The 16,689-nt window shown below is 49.8% G+C and overlaps 1 protein-coding gene across 3 annotated transcripts in view; it reads left to right on the top strand.

Annotated features, from left to right (window-relative positions):
- SCARA5 (scavenger receptor class A member 5) overlaps positions 1-16,479 on the top strand; it is a 118,607-nt gene extending 102,128 nt beyond the window's left edge. For 2 of the 3 annotated variants that reach the window (XM_032855681.1, XM_032855684.1), the window contains exons 8-9: positions 5,633-5,830; positions 14,326-16,479. In XM_032855681.1, the coding sequence (XP_032711572.1) occupies positions 5,633-5,830; positions 14,326-14,462 (335 nt within the window). In that variant the 3' untranslated portion in view covers positions 14,463-16,479. The remainder of the gene's footprint in view (positions 1-5,632; positions 5,831-14,325) is intronic. The other variant, XM_032855682.1, reaches the window with a different exon arrangement.
- Positions 16,480-16,689: the final 210 nt, after the last annotated feature.

The following is a 16,689-nucleotide window of genomic DNA, read 5'->3' as shown; positions in this document are numbered from 1 at the left end:
TGGGAATGTATAGTCATTGTACCAATAGCCTTGGCCTGGGGTCCAGAACCTAGGACCATCCCCCCAGAAGAAGCCATCAGTGAATGAGTGAGTAGAAGGGGCTGTGATGTCATAAAGTGGGTGTGGGAGCTGTGGGATGCCCTGATGCCTGATTCTCCGGGCTCATACCAAACCCCTAGGCTCTGAGGAGCTATGTCCGATGGACAGAACCCGCCCACCTGGGTCTATTATCTGAGTTCATTCATTCATGCACACCTTCATTTTGCAGAGCTTGGACATCTTGACGTGTAAGCACTGCATCAGGCCCTGTGATCTCTCCCCAGAATGCTCACAGCGTCCTAAGAAGACAGCTGGGCAATTATTAGATGAAGTGATAAATACATCCAAAGAAGAGGCCCCCCGCCAGGTGTGGGGTATGCAGGGAGGATTTTTGAGAGATGGGACATGCAAGCTGAAATTTAAAGGACAAGAAAAGCTGAGGCTAAAGCACGAGGGTTTTGTTTTTTGTTTTTTTTGTTTTTGTTTTTTTTTTTTTTTTTGAGATGGGGAAGTTCATGTACTTCTCTGGCTCATTCAGATCTCTCCTGAAGAACTTCCTTCTTCCCTCCCATCCAAGATGGCACCTCCCTTCAATCTCCATTCCCTTCCTTGTTTCTCTCTCTCTAAGATAGCATCTTCCCTCAATCTTCATTCCCTTACCTATCTCCAAGAAGGCACATCCCCTTATTCTCCATTCCCTTCCTGTGTCCCTGTCCAAAATGGTGCCTTCCCTCACTCTTCATTCACTTTTTTTTTTTTTTAAGATTTTTATTTGTTTATTTGACAGACAGAGATCACAAGTAGGCAGAGAGGCAGGCAGAGGTAGGGAGGGAAGCAAGCTCCCCGCTGAGCAGAGAGTCCGATGCGGGGGCTCGATCCCAGGACCCTGGGATCATGACCTGAGCCGAAGGCAGAGGCTTTAACCCACTGAGCCACCCAGGCGCCCCTCTTCATTCATTTTCTTATCTCCTTACCTAAGATGGCATAATGCCTCGCTCTCCATTTCCTTCCTTGTCTCTTCAACCAAGATAGCACCTCCTCTCATTCTCTGTTCCCTTTCTGTGCTTCCATTCCTGTCCATGCACTCATTATTACCTGGCCATAGTTACTCCCCCTGCCCCCAGCTTTACTGCTAGTCTTTCCACTAAAATACCAGCCCTTCCAGTGATGGTTATTAAGGAGGGCAAGTACTGCATGGAGCACTGGGTATTACACGTAAACAATGAATCATGGAACACTATGTCAAAAACTAATGACGTACTAAATGGTGACTAACATAACATAATAAAATAATAATAAAAAAATAAAATACCAGTCCTTGAGGGTAGCGTATATCCATAGCTCCTAGAACAGGACCAAGTCTTTAACAGATGGTTAGTCATTTATTTTTCTAAACAAAGACATGAATGAAGTGAATTCAGGCTGGCCTGAACAGGGAGGATATGGGGGAACTCTGAACGTCAGCCTTGGCTTCCTGGGTCGCAGGTGGCCTCTTCCTATTATTTTGACCTGACACCCTGAACTGTGCCTGGCCTGCTCTGAGACCCACAACATTCTCCTGTCACTTCTCTCTTGTACTTACGACCCCACACTGAGGCTTCTGTTGGAGGCTGGCCTGGCGTGGCCCACTGCCACCATAACAGGCTGCTGACAGAGGCGAGGCAGGTCTGTGAGAAATCAGGGCTGACATCTCAGCATCGGCCAACCCACCCAGGGCAAGCCCCCAGCCAGGGGCCAGGCCTCATTTGCTGCTGCTGCCTCCAGCTTAGCTTGTCATTACCGCTCCCTGGGGAGTTTCTCTGTCTCAGACTCAGTCTCTGCCTTCCAGCTTCTCTCCATGTTTTCCTTCTCCAGGACTCCTGTGTTCTCTTGCTCTTCCTCAGCCTTGACAGCCTGGTATGAGCTTGTGTTTTCAACAAATCCATATGAGGAGTATGGTCAAGGATGAAGGATGTGTAGAAAATGCCATTTAACATTTCAAGAAGCCTCCAGAGTCATCCATCTGTGATCTTTTGGCGCCTTGAGAATGCTGTGGTTTTCTGGTGACTTTTTTGGTTCCCCTGTACAGAATATCCTTGGGGTTTCCCCAGTCCAGGCAGCACATAACAGACATGTGGCCAATTCTAACTCCTTTCCTTTCTCATGTGGTACAGACGTGGGATTTATCAATCCTGCCATTTCCTCCAAGGGCCTGTGAAGTCACAGTCATCGGAAGGGGAGATGCCCCAGCCCACCTGGCCAAAAAAAGAAGAAAAAAATGGTCTGAGAGTGCAGTACTTACTGGGCAGGGAACTTGATGGGATTTGCTGTTTTCTCTGGCAGTTCACATAAGGGTCTTTTTGCCATCATGGCACTCAAGTGTCACCGTGTCAGAGTACAATGATTTCACCACCACCCTACGTGCCCTACATGTCCCAAGTGGTTTCTGGCTGCAAAAGGAAAAACAAAAAAGAGACAACTTTGACCTCTTCCACCTCTTCCCTGGCCTTAGAATCACTGAACACTGGAGCTGGAAAAAAACTTACAGATCATCTACTCCCGTCACTCCCAGATGCCTGTGCGCATACATGTAATACCTTGAAATCATGGGGGACATCTCTAAAAATTACAGATCCCTGACTCCCACCTGCTGATCCAGTAGGTCCAAGTGGTCCCACGAATCTGCATTTCACAGCCATTCTTAATGATTTTGATGTGTGACTAGATTTAAGACCCAATGACCACTCTGATATCTTGTCAAGCGAGGAAGTTCTGGTCCCCGAGGGATGAAGATCGCTCTGGATGGTGAAAAGGCCTTAGAAGACACATGAGGGGACCTGAGTTCCCACTAGCAGCATTATTATTATTTTGACCTGGCACCCTGAACTCTGCCTGGCCTGCTCTGAGACCCTGACACTAGCAGCATGAATGGCCCGACACTGTGACCTCCCTGCCAGACCCTCCCCAGTTTTGAGATGATCTTAAGGCTTGTTTCAGCAGCTCCAGTGTTCTTTGAGCCCCCCAGGTAGCCCTCTGGAGAAATAACGCCATGCTTCGTCCTGCAAAGGAACGAGTCTTCATTCATCTGTGTAGCGCATTTACTGTTCATTTCCTAGAGCCAGGCTCTGTGCGAAGTAGAGTTTATAGATGAAGGTGATAGAGTTTCAGCCACAAGAGAAGGAGGAGCAGCCTAGGGTTTGCTGAGGGTCTACAGTGTGCCAGGCACCATGCTCCGAGCCTTATACACATGACTTCATTTAGTTTTTTCAGGATTTGATTTATGTATTTATTTTAAGAGAGATAAAGAAAGGGGAGGTGGGTGGGGGGGTGGGGTAACTGGGTGATGAGCATTCAGGAGGGCGCGTAATGCAGTGAGCACTGGGTGTCATCTGCAACTGATGAATCTCTGACCTCTACCTCTGAAACTCATAATACACTCTATGTTAAATAACTGAATTTAAATAAAATAAAATTAAAAAAATAAAATAAAAGAGAGAGAGCATAAGCAGGAGGAGGAGCAGAGGGAGAGGAATGAGCAAACTTTGTGCTGAGCATGGAACCCAGCGTGGGGCTCAGTCCCACGACACCAAGATCATGAGTCCAAAATCAGCAGTCCAACGCTCAACCAACTCAGCCCCCCCCCAGTCGCCCCCACATGGTTTCATTTGGGCTACACAATAGCCCTACCTGTTGTCCCCATGTCACACTTGGGGACATACCCTTAGAGAGGCTGTGAGTCTTTCTTAAGGTCATTCAGGTAGAAAGAAGAGCCTTCTATGTGCAGGTGCTATTCTGAGCTCTTCATGGATTGTTGCCACGTCTCACTGATTTTGTGACAAACAATTTCACATCTCTGAAGTCTGGAAGCATCTCGCAATTGATGTAACTTGCCACTGTCACTGGCAGAACTTTTTCCTTCTTAGTAGCACATACAATAGTGATGTGCCTTACGAAAAGGACATCTTATTTTTTTTAGGATTTTATTTCTTTATTTGAGAGAGAGTGTGTGTGAGAGAGTGCTGGAGAGGGGAGAAGGTCAGAGGGAGAAGCAGACTCCCTGTGGAGCTGGGAGCCCGATGTGGGACTCGATCCCAGGACTCTGGATCATGACCTAAGCAGAGACTTAACTAACTGAGCCACCTAGGTGCCCCAAAAAGTGCATCTTAGATTGAGGAACTACTGTCCCCCACTCAGAGACAGTGAGTGGCAGAGACAGAATTCACACCCAGGTATGTCTGGCTTCACACATTCATGCTCACAGCCTAGTGGGAAAGTAGGCATGAACGCCGGGACTCAGGGCTAAGACACTCCGTGGGGATGTCCCCAGCTACTGGGCTGTACAGCAAGGCCACCTGCTGGGAGGGTCTGGATCCTCCCTCGGTTTTCTCTGTTCCCCCTGCCCTCTCCTCCCTGGCAGGTATGACTGCTGGTCACCAGGTCCCAAAAGGTGGAGAGAAATCCAACAATCACACTCCTTTGGGATTTACTCAAATGAGTTCAAAACTGATGTCCACACAAAAACCTGCACAGCAGGGTTTAAAGCACCTTTATTCATAACTGCCAAAACTTGGAGGCACGTGTCCTATAGGAGGTGAATGAATACATAAAGTGGGGCCCATCCAGACCATGGGATAGTCTTCAGTGTTCTAAAGAAATGAGCTATTGGGCCACAGAAAGACATAGAGGAACCTAAATGCATACAACTAGGTAAAAGAAGCCAATCTGGAAAGGTTCCATATTGTGTGATTCCAACTGGATGACAGACGTTCTGGAAAAGGCAACACTATGGAGAGGGTAAGAAGACCAGGGGCTACCAGAGGCTGGGAAGTGGGGAGGGAGGAAGAGGAGGAACACAGAGATTTTTAGGGCAATAAAAGTACTCTGTAGGATACCGTAATGGTTGCATACGTGTCCTGAGACATTTGTCCAAACCCATAGAATGTCCACCAAGAAGGAAGGCACCCTAAGGTAAACAGTGGACTCTGGGTGATAATGACGTGTCAGGGGTGGCTCACCGATTATGACAAATACGACCCTCTGGTATGGGCTCGTAATAGTGCGGGGAGGCTTGCTTATGTAGGGGCAAAGAGGAGGCGGGAAATTTCTCTGGGAACTTAAAACTGCTCTGAAAAAATGAAGTCTGTCTTTTTTTAAAAGATGTATATATGTATGTATGTATTTGTTTATTTATCTATTTCTTTATTTGAGAGCGAGCTGGCATGCCCACCACAGCAGCGAGCGGGGCAGAAGGGAAGGGAGGGGGAGAGGTAAAGAATCTCAAGCCGACTCCACGCTGATCACAGAGCCCCATGCAGGGCTCAGTCTCACCACCCTGAGATCATGATCGGAGAGACAACGGAGAGGTGGAGGCTTAAATGACTGAGCCACTCAGGTGTCCCCCAAAAGGAAGTCTATTAAAAGGAGAAAAGAAAGGTAGAAAGAAGCAGGCCGATCAGGGGCCAGGGGAGACCCAGCCGGGTTTGTTCTGGTCTTGGTCTGAGTCCCCTCTGGCCCATGCAGGGGGTGGGGTGGGGGGTCAGAGGGAAAGCAGGCCAGGTCCCTGGGTGGCCCCAGGAGTGTCCAGAGCACAGCAGTGACTATGGGCTGCTCCCAGCAGGTAGCGTGGAAGCCGTGATGATCCGGCTGGTGAATGGCTCTGGGCCACACGAGGGCCGCGTGGAGGTGTACCACGAGCGGCGCTGGGGCACCGTGTGCGATGACGGCTGGGACAAGAAGGACGGCGACGTGGTATGCCGCATGCTGGGCTTCCGTGGTGTGGAGGAGGTGTACAGGACAGCTCGGTTTGGGCAAGGTAAGCCCTCTGCGGGAGAAGGACCCGGGGAGAGGGCCCAGGAGTCTTCATCGGTCTCCTCCCAGAGCCCAAGTGCCCCCCACAGCAGTCTCAGCAGGGGGCACCTGGCCTCTGCCCCCCATACTTCCTGCAGTGGGAGGCTCGCTGTACCCCAGGCAAGCTGGCACGTCCTCACACAGTTCTGTTTATTAGAACATTCTTCCTTTCCTTGAATTGACCTCCTTTTATTTCTTGTCTCCTGTCGGATTCCCCTGTGGGCTCTAGTTCTCAGCCCGGCGTCTCAGGTCCAAATCCACTCCCACTTCGCTCTGTTATATTTTTCCGATGGTGCACAGCGAGTGTTGAATACTTAATAGTGCCGATTGTGGGCCGGGCTTGGTCCAAAACATGTTACAAATATTCACTCCTTTAACCCTTACAACACTAGGAAGTAGATAGGGATATCATCCCCATTTTCCAAATGAGGAAGCAGATGCACAGAGAAGTTGAATAACTTGCCCTGGGTCCCACATCTAGGAAATGGCAGACCCTGGGTTCAGACCCTAGCAGGTGGCTTAGGAGGCCAGGCTCTCATCCATTCCACAGGCCGTCCCAGACCGCCTCTGGGTCTTTGCTTCTTCAGATGAGTATTTCCAGTAACTCTGTCTCGTCTTCATGTGACAGGATTTCGAAAGCCTTCTCCATCTTGGTTGCTTTCCTTTCAATATGCTCAAGCCCGCCTCCCTTCCTGCCCAGGGTACAAGACACTGTAAGGGAGCGGTGCAGACCTCCTCTGGGCAGATGGCTCATTTGAACCATCCATCCCTTTCCCGCTTTGAGGAGGACAGCTCTGCCCAGCTCCAGTCCCCACCCATGGCACCGTGTGTGTCCCTCAAGCTAGCTCTCTGCGTTAGTGCGCTGGGCCACTGTAACAAATAGCACAGACCTGTGGGGCTAAAGCAACAGAAATTTGTTGTCTCACAGTCCTGGAGGCTGGAGGATCCACAATCGAGGTGTCAGCGGGTTTGGTTTCTCCCGTGGCCTCCGTCCTCGGCTCGTCTGTGGCCGTCTTCTCCTTATGTCTTCACCAGGTCTTCCCTCTGTGTGTGTCAGTGTCTCTTCTAAGGACAGAGCCATCTTGGATTAGAACCCCTGACAATGGCCTCGTTTTACCTTAATCATCTCTTTAAGGGGTCTGTCTCCACAGTGACATTCAGGGTGCTGGGGCTTAGGACTTCAACACAGAAGTTCGAGGGAACACAGCTGAGCACAGAGCACTCTGTACCGCGGCCTGCTTGCTGTGAGCACCGTCTGAGTGACACATAAAATGGGGTCACTCGTTACACACCTACCGACATGTGCTAAACATCCATGGCACCACATACACCCCCACGTTCAAATACAAAATTCACGTTCACACACGCTTCTTCCTCCATCAGACCTTGAACTCCAAGAAAGCTGTGTGGACTCTCAGCTAAAACAACAGTCCCACATGCACTGCGCGCAGGACTCCCCAACCCCCAGGAGGGTGTGCTGACCCCGTGGCTATGTGATCCTGTTGCTCCTTCACGGTGGGTCTTGGCCTCCCCGTCTGTAACTTAAAAGGGCTTGCAGACTCTGTGATGTGCCTTCCAGCTCAAGCCCCTTGGGACCTGGAATGTTCCTGCTCACCTGTCAGGAGGACCCAAGTTCTGACAGGTGTGGGGAAGGATTTGGAATGGTCGACTAGCACTCAGTTGCCAGGTCCCCCTTGTGACCTGTGGAGGAACAGCTGGCCCGGCCATGGGGCCTCCTTGGGTCATGGAGGGAAGCCAGGCATGTTCCCTGTCGTGCCCTACACCATGGCTGCCTGACCCACCGTGTCGGGTGACTAAACAGACTCATGGTGTGGCAATGTGGCATGAGGGGAGGGTCGGACACATTGTCTCCAGAGAGAGAAACAGAGCCACGTGGCACTCTCCACTCTTCAGTCAGCATTCACCTCCTCCCACCAGGGGCTGCTGCCCCTCTGATTCAGAATCTCAGCCCAGAGACCTCAGGCACTGTTACAGACTGAATGTTTGTGTCTCCCCTGAATCCACAGACAGAAATCCTAACCCCCAGTGTGATGGGATGAGGAGGTGGGGTCTTTGGGAGGCGATCAGGTCATGACATGATGGCACTTGCGTTCTCATAAAAGGGATCCCGAAGAGTTCCCTCTTCCTCCTTCCCCAAGGATACGTGGAGAAGTAGCCGGTCTCCACCCCAGACGAGAGCCCCCCTCAGGCCCCAGTAGGCTGGCACTCTGAGCTCCAGAGCTGGGAAAGATCCCAAGTCTATTGCTGAGAAACCGCTCAGTCGATGGTCCTTTGTTACCACCCTCCGAGCAGGTGGAGCCGATCCTAGTGACTGAAAGTGACTCTGGGTAAAATCTGTTGTGACAGCTGGCAGAGAGCAGCTGTCCGACCCCGCCCGTCCTGGCCTCTCCACCCAAGGCCAAGGCCGGGCGCATGGGGAGCTCCCAGAGTGTAGCTCCTCGGAGGCCAGCCCACGGGGAGGCAGCACTTTCCTCCCACTGAAAGCTTCGGGCCGGATTGCCGCCTGCTTTCTTCAAGGAAAAATGCTGTCTCCGTTTACAGGAGGAACAGGAACTTGCTTTCCCTTCTTGGCTTCAGTGAGGACTCCTTCCTAGTGAGTGGAAGTCCAACCTTGTCAGGGAAGAAGTGGCAGAAACTCTTTCAGAGAAGCCAAGACAGGTCGTTAGGTCTTGGGCGGTGTTAGTCCCAAACAGACCCATGCATGGCCTCTTTCACCCCCCTTGACCTTTGTAGCATGTGACATGTGGAGAAGCCCTGAAATCACCACTTTATTATTTTTTTTTCAAAGATTTATTTATTTATTTGAGGGGGAGAAGGGCAGAGGAAGAGAGAGAGAGAGGGAAAAAAAAAATCTCAAGCCAATTCCTCTCTGAGCGAGGAGCCCAATGCAGGGCTCGATCTCACAACCCTGAGATCATGATCTGAGCCAAAACCAAGAGCTCACTTCCCAAAGGACTGAGCCACCCAGATGCCCCTGAAATCATCACTTTAAACCAGTCAGTGCGAAGTCGGACTCCCTTCCCCTCCCATATCATATCTGCATTGTCATTTCCCCATCATGGTCTAGTCTTATGTGATGTTGGAGACCTCGACAGGTAGGCTGGCCAGGTGTTATAAATGGGCTCACGGGGGGAAGAGAAGGGGCTGACCCAGCTGAGGCTCCTCTGAGTCCTCACCCGAAGCCAGGCTGCTCTGCCTGCTTCCTCAGCAGCTTCTAAGCACCTCCCCTCGGTGGGCACTAGGCTCAGTGCTGGGACACAAGCCTAGTAACCGTCCTCTCCAGCCTCAACACATGCAGCATAGAGGGAAGAAGGGAAGGTGTATTTACTGATTCCCAACAGCATGGGAAGGGCTCTCGTGCTGTGGTGGCTATGGGGGTGGGGGGGAGGGGATGCCACCTCTCCGGGCATCGCTGGGGCTGTGCCTCAGATCGCACTACCCCTCTGACCACAGCCCTCTTTCCCACTAGGGCCCAACTCCTAACCCGGGACTGCCCATCCCCAGCCTCAGTCTCCTAAGCCCTGGCCCCTCCCTCCATGGCCTGGCTTCTCTCTGCCCTCTGGATGCTTCCAGCCCTGCCCACCAGGACTGCTGGCTTGTCCCCCATCCTGCTCTCTCCCTCTCCCCGCCCGTTCATGTGGCCAGTCCCCGGGTCCCACAGATTTTTACCAGCGTCTGGTAAGGACTCTCCAGTGTCCCTTGATTCTGTCCCTTGCTCTTTGTTCTCGGTGTTCTTGCCTTAGGAGCCCAAGCAGGGTAGAGCAGTGGTTAGGAGCTCAGGCTGTGGGTCCAACCCAGGTTAGAATTTCCAGTCTGCCCCATCCAGCTGGTGGCCTGGAGTAGATTTTATCGCCTCCCCCAGCTTGAGCCCTTCCACGTTAGAGGGATTGTGGCACTTGCTCGATGAAATCACGTGTGTCAAGCAGCAAACAGAGTGCAGGCGCCGGTGTGCTCGCTCCTCTGCTTTGTGTTGGGAGGAGGTCAGGTGCCAGTAGGCCTGGGTGCAGGGGTAGCCATGACCCTCCACCAGGTACTTCTCCTCACCTCCACCTCCAGCCCAGCTCCTGTCACCTCCCTCCTCATGGCTGCCAGAATCCTTTCTAAAATGAGACCCTCCTCTTCTGCCTCCCACACCCCTCTCACCCCGCAGCGACACACAGACACTTGTGTTCTCTGAGCTCCCATGGTTGTTTTGCCTTCCCTTATCTTCCCGAGTTTGGTCTGGAATGCCTTCCCCTCCTTCTTCGTCTAGCTAATTCCTGTTCAGCTTTTAAAATCAGCCCAGTCATCAGCTCCTGAGGGGAGCTCTGCTGGTGACTCCAGCCCCACCCTATTCCTTGCTCCCCTGGTGTCCTGTCTCTATCATGGCACCTCCTGAGCTCTGATGTGTGTGAGAACACCTTGAGGGCTTTACCTTCACAGTTCCCAAACCCAGGACTGTGACTTGGACTTCATGGGTACCTGCTAAATGTGAGAGGGTGGGAAGGGAGGGAGGGAGGAAGGGCGGGGGGACAAGGGATGGAAGAAGGAAGGAACTTCTGTGCCCACCTAACCTGAGTCCTCCCCAGTAGAATACAAGAAACTTCCAATCCCTGGCCCTTCTCTTAGGGGTCTGGCACCATGGAAGTTTCCCTGGATGGGGCTCAATCATCAAAGTATCTGTTTCTCCGGGGAAAGAAGCAAGGAAAGCACCGTGTGGGAGAATCTTAAAGGTGTTTTTCAATTTTGAATAGTTGAAGAGGGAAGAAATGCAGATGGAGAAGATGTCAGGGGAATGGGTGGAAGGAGGTCCAAGAAGACAGGGGAGGAACCACATGTAGCCCAGCTGAAGGTAGTCTTGGATCTGCAGAGAAAATCTTTCTGGAAGACAGACAGACAGAAGACGTGAGGTTGGACCCAGATGCAGACAGGTTTGTAGGTGAGAGTGCAAGGGATGGAACTGGGAGTGTTCAATTCCAGTCATATTATTACCTCTAAGACAAAATCCAAATACTGGGAGACGGCTTTGTGCATGAGTCCGCAAACATGAGAGGGTCGGGTAAGTAAATATTTTAGACTTTGTGGGCCAATAGTTTCTCTCACTACTCCACTCCACTCTTGTAGCAGGAAAGCAGCCATAAACAAAACATAATCAACCAGGTGGGGCTATGTTCCAATAAAATTTTATTTACAAAAGCAGACAGTGGGCCAAAGTGGCCCACAGTTTACCACCCTTGGCCTGGTGTTCATGCTGGGCACTGCATCCCCGTAAGGCACGAGTCCCAGATTGCCTGCAGCTCAGAGGCCTGGGTCATGATGTCCAGCCCTTAATCATTATGGGACAAGTCACTTAATCTTTCTGAGTTTTCCCATCTCTTAAATATCTATTAGATAAACCATCCTCGTGACCTCTGTGTGAGGCTCTGAGGGGAGCCTGAACTTAGTCCTTCTATTAATATTACTGCAAATAAACATGTAGAAGCTCAAAAGTTAGTTCTGTGGGGCAGAGATTTTTATTGTTGTTCCATCATTTTTTTGTTTGTTGATGTAGTCCAAACACCCAGAATAGCGCTGAGCTTGGAATAAACCCTCAAGTATATGTTGAATGAATGAATGAACAAATGAATGAATGAGGAGGATAAAATAAAATCTCTACCTACTCATTCCCAACAATATCACCTTCAAGCAGCCCCTAGTGTCTGAGTGTCAGAAGACCTGGCCTCTGATCCCAACTTTGCCTCCTCAAGATAAAATGTTACCCTACTGTTTCCTTTTTCTGACCCCAACAGTGGGGTGCAGAGCACCCTACCCTGCTTAGTTATCCCAGGGCTTTGTTCGGGAGCTTGTGGAGACATCTATGTGGAATTACAGACCTCATCTAGAGAATGGCTCCCCAGACTTGAATGTGTGTATAAATCATGGAGATCCTCTTTAAAAGATTCTGATTCAAGTCTGGGCAAATGCAGACCTCTGATTTCTAACAAGCTCCGAAGGTCATGCTGACCGCTCCTGGTCTTGGGGCCACACTTTAAGTCCTCAGATATCAGTTCTAAAGCTAAAGTGACAATCGGTGCATAGAGTGGGATTTCCAGGCTCTGACATGGCAAACAGCGGGGCTGGTTCTCAGGTTAACCGTCCATCGCTATCCAGCGCTGTTGATTTAATGACCCTACTCTTATTTTATGACCTCTTCATGACTGAACAATAGCCCAAACTCCCTGGCAAAAACACCCACCAGAGTTTGAAGTTTCCTGAGCCTATGTATGCATTTGCATGGGTTACCTTGGGCCTGTTCTATATTTGTCGGTTTCCTTTACTGGCTTCTTTATTTGTTTTGGGTGTGACTAATCCCACAGAGCTCTTGGGCCTGCAGGCTTTTCCTGGGTAATTTGTAAACTGATGTATTTTCCAGGAGACATTTAATCTGCAAATTATTGCTGGGCCTCAAAGGGCTTATTGTGTAAGATGCACAGGGTATCCGGGCCAGCGAAGAGGCTCTTGTGATGAAGCAATGGCCAAGAGAGCGGAAGGAGGCCTCTCCTCCTCCCAGCTCTGTCCCCACGTTCACCAACCGCTCAGCCATCCCATGACAACAGACACTGGAAATCTCTGCGTAACGAAAATTCGTCTAAACTACATAGCTCCCGCGGTAGACTTTATGGGCAGCAAAATGGGTTCGATGTTTCCTGGATGTTCTTTGTGAAGAGAATTCTCCCATGCAGTTCAAGAGAGCATGGCGTTTGAAGGTTTTTGTAGTTGTCTGGACAGTGCCTCTGAAAGGAGAAGTTGTCTGGGTGCTGAGAGATGGGGCGAGGAGGAGACAGGGCTAGTGCCAATCCCTGAGCTACCTTTTTTTATATGATTTTGGTAGATTTCAAAGCCCTTTAAAAATCAGGAACAATTTATTGCCTCATCTGACTTGCTCGAGTTGATGCTGCTAGCTTGTGACCTTTGACCTCATGCTTTTGGAGGCCAGCTCATAGACCTAACGAGCTAGGGTCCTAGAGTGACCAACAATCATGGTTTATCTAGAATGTACCTGGTTTTAGCACTGAACTTCTCACATCTTGGGAAGCCCTTCCTAGTTTTACAACTGAAATGGGTCCCAGGGGCTGGGAGTTGAATCAAGATCTATCCTACTTATTGTAGATCCCTACTTCTCAAACTTCATAACCTCTTGGTTAAAATGTAGATCCTGGTTCAGTATTCCTAGGTGGGACCCAAAGTTCTGCATTTCTAATAAGGTCTAGATAATGCTGATGCAGCTAGTCCAGGACCACACGTGGAGCAATCAGGCTCTAGGCCACTGCTTCTATGGGTGTCCTAAGGCTCAGTCATATTTCCAGAGGGCTCCCAAATGAGCTCCCTTCATCTGGGGCCCAGCATGGCCCTCAGCACAGAGAACACGCGAGAACCATGAGTGATGGTCCTGTCAGTTGATCAGTGGGGGCTCCAGGTGACTTGTGGTGCAGCCCACAACCCTCTCCACTGACCCCTCAGACCCCAGAAAGGCCCTCTCTATTCCCTCCTGGGGCCTCACCCAGCTGCCCTATTTCTCTGACATTCAATGAAGAACTTCAGTGCCAAGTTTCTAGCTCCCAAGGCTCTGGAACATTCCTGGGAAAGCTAACTAAAGCGTGCTATCAGACCAGCAAGGATGTCCCCTTAAGATCTGGGTAAACAGACTAGCTGTGGGCAAAACTCCAGTAGATTGTCTTAGGGATTTTACACTTTGGGAACTGATCTAATTCCTTCTGATTAGGGATGCTTCTGCCTGTCATTAAATAAATGTTTGACTATAATGTTAAATTCGGGGATCCCCTGCCATTCTAGCACCACTATTTTGGGCTCGTAGGATGGAACCATCTGCTGTAAATTTCAAAACATCGGAGGTAATGTTGACACTGACCTATTTGGATATGGGGCACTGACTGTCTCATCTAGGATCTGTCGGACATTGTCTCTCAGAGTAGGCCATGCTTGAGTACTCATCAACAAAGCCTGATAGAAATTACATCTCAAAAGCCATGAGGTGTTGCAACTAAAGCATGGACCATACCAACTTGAACTTGACTTCAGATCCTGCCACTTAGGAGCTGAGCAACCAAGCACCAATTGCATCCTGAGCCTCAGACTTCCATCTATAAAACGGGTGCAGTAATGTTGATCCCACAGCCCCATGATGGGGATGGAGGAGGATCAGACGTGAGATGTCTGACACGTAGGATAAATACTGCCATCACCCCAGTTACTGTTATCCTGACCTCAAGAAACTGAGCCTAGAAAATGAGTATCTGATCTTGGTGGGGTGGAGAGGGCAGGCAGGCACCACTATATTTGAGAATTGCTGGCAGAGCCTGGGACAATCTCATCAAGAACAGACATGGCAATGCCCCTTTTTGTCTTCTGTCCTGCTCTCCCGCATGTTTGCTAAGAAACCGTGTTGACTTGTCCCCACAGGCACAGGGAGGATTTGGATGGATGACGTCGCCTGCAAGGGCACGGAAGATTCCCTCTTCCGCTGCAGTTTCTCCAAATGGGGGGTGACAAACTGCGGGCACGCTGAGGATGCTGGGGTGACGTGCAACAGACACTGAGAGTGGGCGTGGTCCACGGTTGGGCCTTGCTGCCGAGCCTCCTTCCTGCATTCCTGGGGCGGAGTCATCACTTGGGACCTCATCTCTGCTCTCCCCAGCCTGGCAATCCCCGGACCCCCATATCCCTGTCCCAGGACCATGGTGGCCTGTCGTCCTTCTCCTCTTGGACATTAGCTGCAAAGTGCAACTCTGGGATCTACTGCCTGTCTCTCCCTTCTACCAGGGTCCCTGCCTGTGATGCCCTGGTCAACTGGACAGTCATTTTGCCCAGCCTTCCCAGCACCATGCATCCACCGATACCCATGCTCGCCTTTGGTCTGTCACTTCAAGGCTGAGAGTCTGCTGGAGAGAAATTCAGCAGGTGGAGACAGGAGGGAGGCCCAACAGGTCATTTACTCTTCAGAGTAATTCCCTTAGTTAGGCCAAGAGTTTCAACATCTTCCTTCCCAGCAAGAGACTATACCAAATGATTCATTCTTTCCTCTTTGCCTCTGCACACCATTGGTTAGTTCAGGAAGTGACAGAGAGGACGTGCCCTCACGTAGGAGGGAGAGGGAAATGACAGCCTCTGCAGGAGACAGCCTGGCTTTGGAGAAGGGCAGTGACACTGACATCCACGGAGTGACTATTGCGCATACTACATAGTATCTTGGGTGCTAAATTCATTTATCCACTTTGCAGCATTCCCACAAGGTTTGTTAGCTGGGGTAAGACCTTACCTCTAGGTAGCACTTAGCTGACCCGTTCACCTGGCCAGTAAGCTGGAAGATTGAGAATGACTATAACCATTGTTTCTACCTGAATGCTAGCATGTCTTTACTAGGCTTGAGCAGGGAGCTCGGGGTGTAAGGCATGTGGGACAACAGGGTTCTATACTCCAAACCTACAGAGTATAATATCAGACATGGACTGGCTTCCAGGCCAACTGCTGACCTAGGAGGAAGGTTTATTTGGAGGGTGACATGGGGGCTGTCTGGGTTAAACTGAGACCAATACTCAGCCTTCTGGCAGTCAGGGTTAAGGCCAAGTTACTTGAGTCTCGGAGCTGTTTGGAGGCGATGGTATTGAAGCTTCCAGGATGCTTTGGGTGTGCTCCTGTGATCAGGACACATGTCCTAGTGGATCCTGTAGGGAGATGGGGATTCCCTATCACCTCTTGCAGAAGAAGGAGCCATTGGGCTCTGCTAGTCCTCAATCGGCTCTATTCTCCTAGTGACAGGGAGATCATATTCTGCTTCTGACATGAGGAGGAGGTCAAAGCAAGCCATATACATGTTCTAGGACTAGAGAAGTTACATGGTAGTAAGTGGGCACAGACTCACCTCCCTTGGGGTGTCACAGACTGAGGCAGGCCTTAGATACACAAATACCTGTCACATGGGGTGAGCATCAGCTTGGCTGGGGAAAGTGACACCTGGGATCCTCCAGGTGTAGGACCAGCAAAGTTCCTGGCTGACAACTAAACCAATATGTGCTATTGGTGGTTTTTTGCTTACAATATGCTTGTTATCCATTAATGTCCTAATGATCAGAGACTCTCCTGATCAATTGCTATGTTTACATAACACGCATGTATTCATGCATCTTTTTCCAGAACCAATATATGTATGCATATATAAACACGGCACTCTTTACTACATAGCTCAGAGCATTACAAAGTTTGCATTTAAAAAAAAAAAATACTGAAGGTAGAAAGATGTCACGTTGAACAAAATAAATTCCAATTCAGTTCTGGCAAAGAATCCAGTTATCCCATCAATGAAGACCCATAAAACTTTCTTACTTGGTCTTTTCATTTGCGGAAACACAAGTCTCGTTTTACATCAAATAAAAATCACAAAGATAAGTGTTTGAACCTTAATCGAAAAGTCTACTAGTTTACATATTTACTTAAAAGGACATGGAAATAACCATGGACCTGGATTTCAGGGACTAAAAGAAATTAGGCCTGGCCTAAAATACATAAGACCTTTTGTAAGAAAGAATTTCAATAAAGCTAAGAACATGTCACTAACAACTTTTGTGTCTCATTCTTTCTCCTGAAATTCTGGTGAGTGTGGGAAGGACTGGTAAAAACTGGATGGTCTAATTATTTCTCACTGGGGATTGGTAGAATGGGCAGCTTATGAGAAACTGCCTTCAGGTGTGCCTGGGTGGCTCAGTTGGTTAAACTTCTAACTCTTGATTTCAGCATAGGTCATGATCTCGGGGTTGTGAGATTGAGCCT

The sequence above is a fragment of the Lontra canadensis genome, unplaced genomic scaffold (genome assembly GCF_010015895.1).
Source record: "Lontra canadensis isolate GAN:19392208 unplaced genomic scaffold, GSC_riverotter_1.0 scaffold10, whole genome shotgun sequence".
NCBI lineage: Eukaryota > Metazoa > Chordata > Mammalia > Carnivora > Mustelidae > Lontra > Lontra canadensis.
This window is presented reverse-complemented; position numbering and strand designations above follow the sequence as displayed.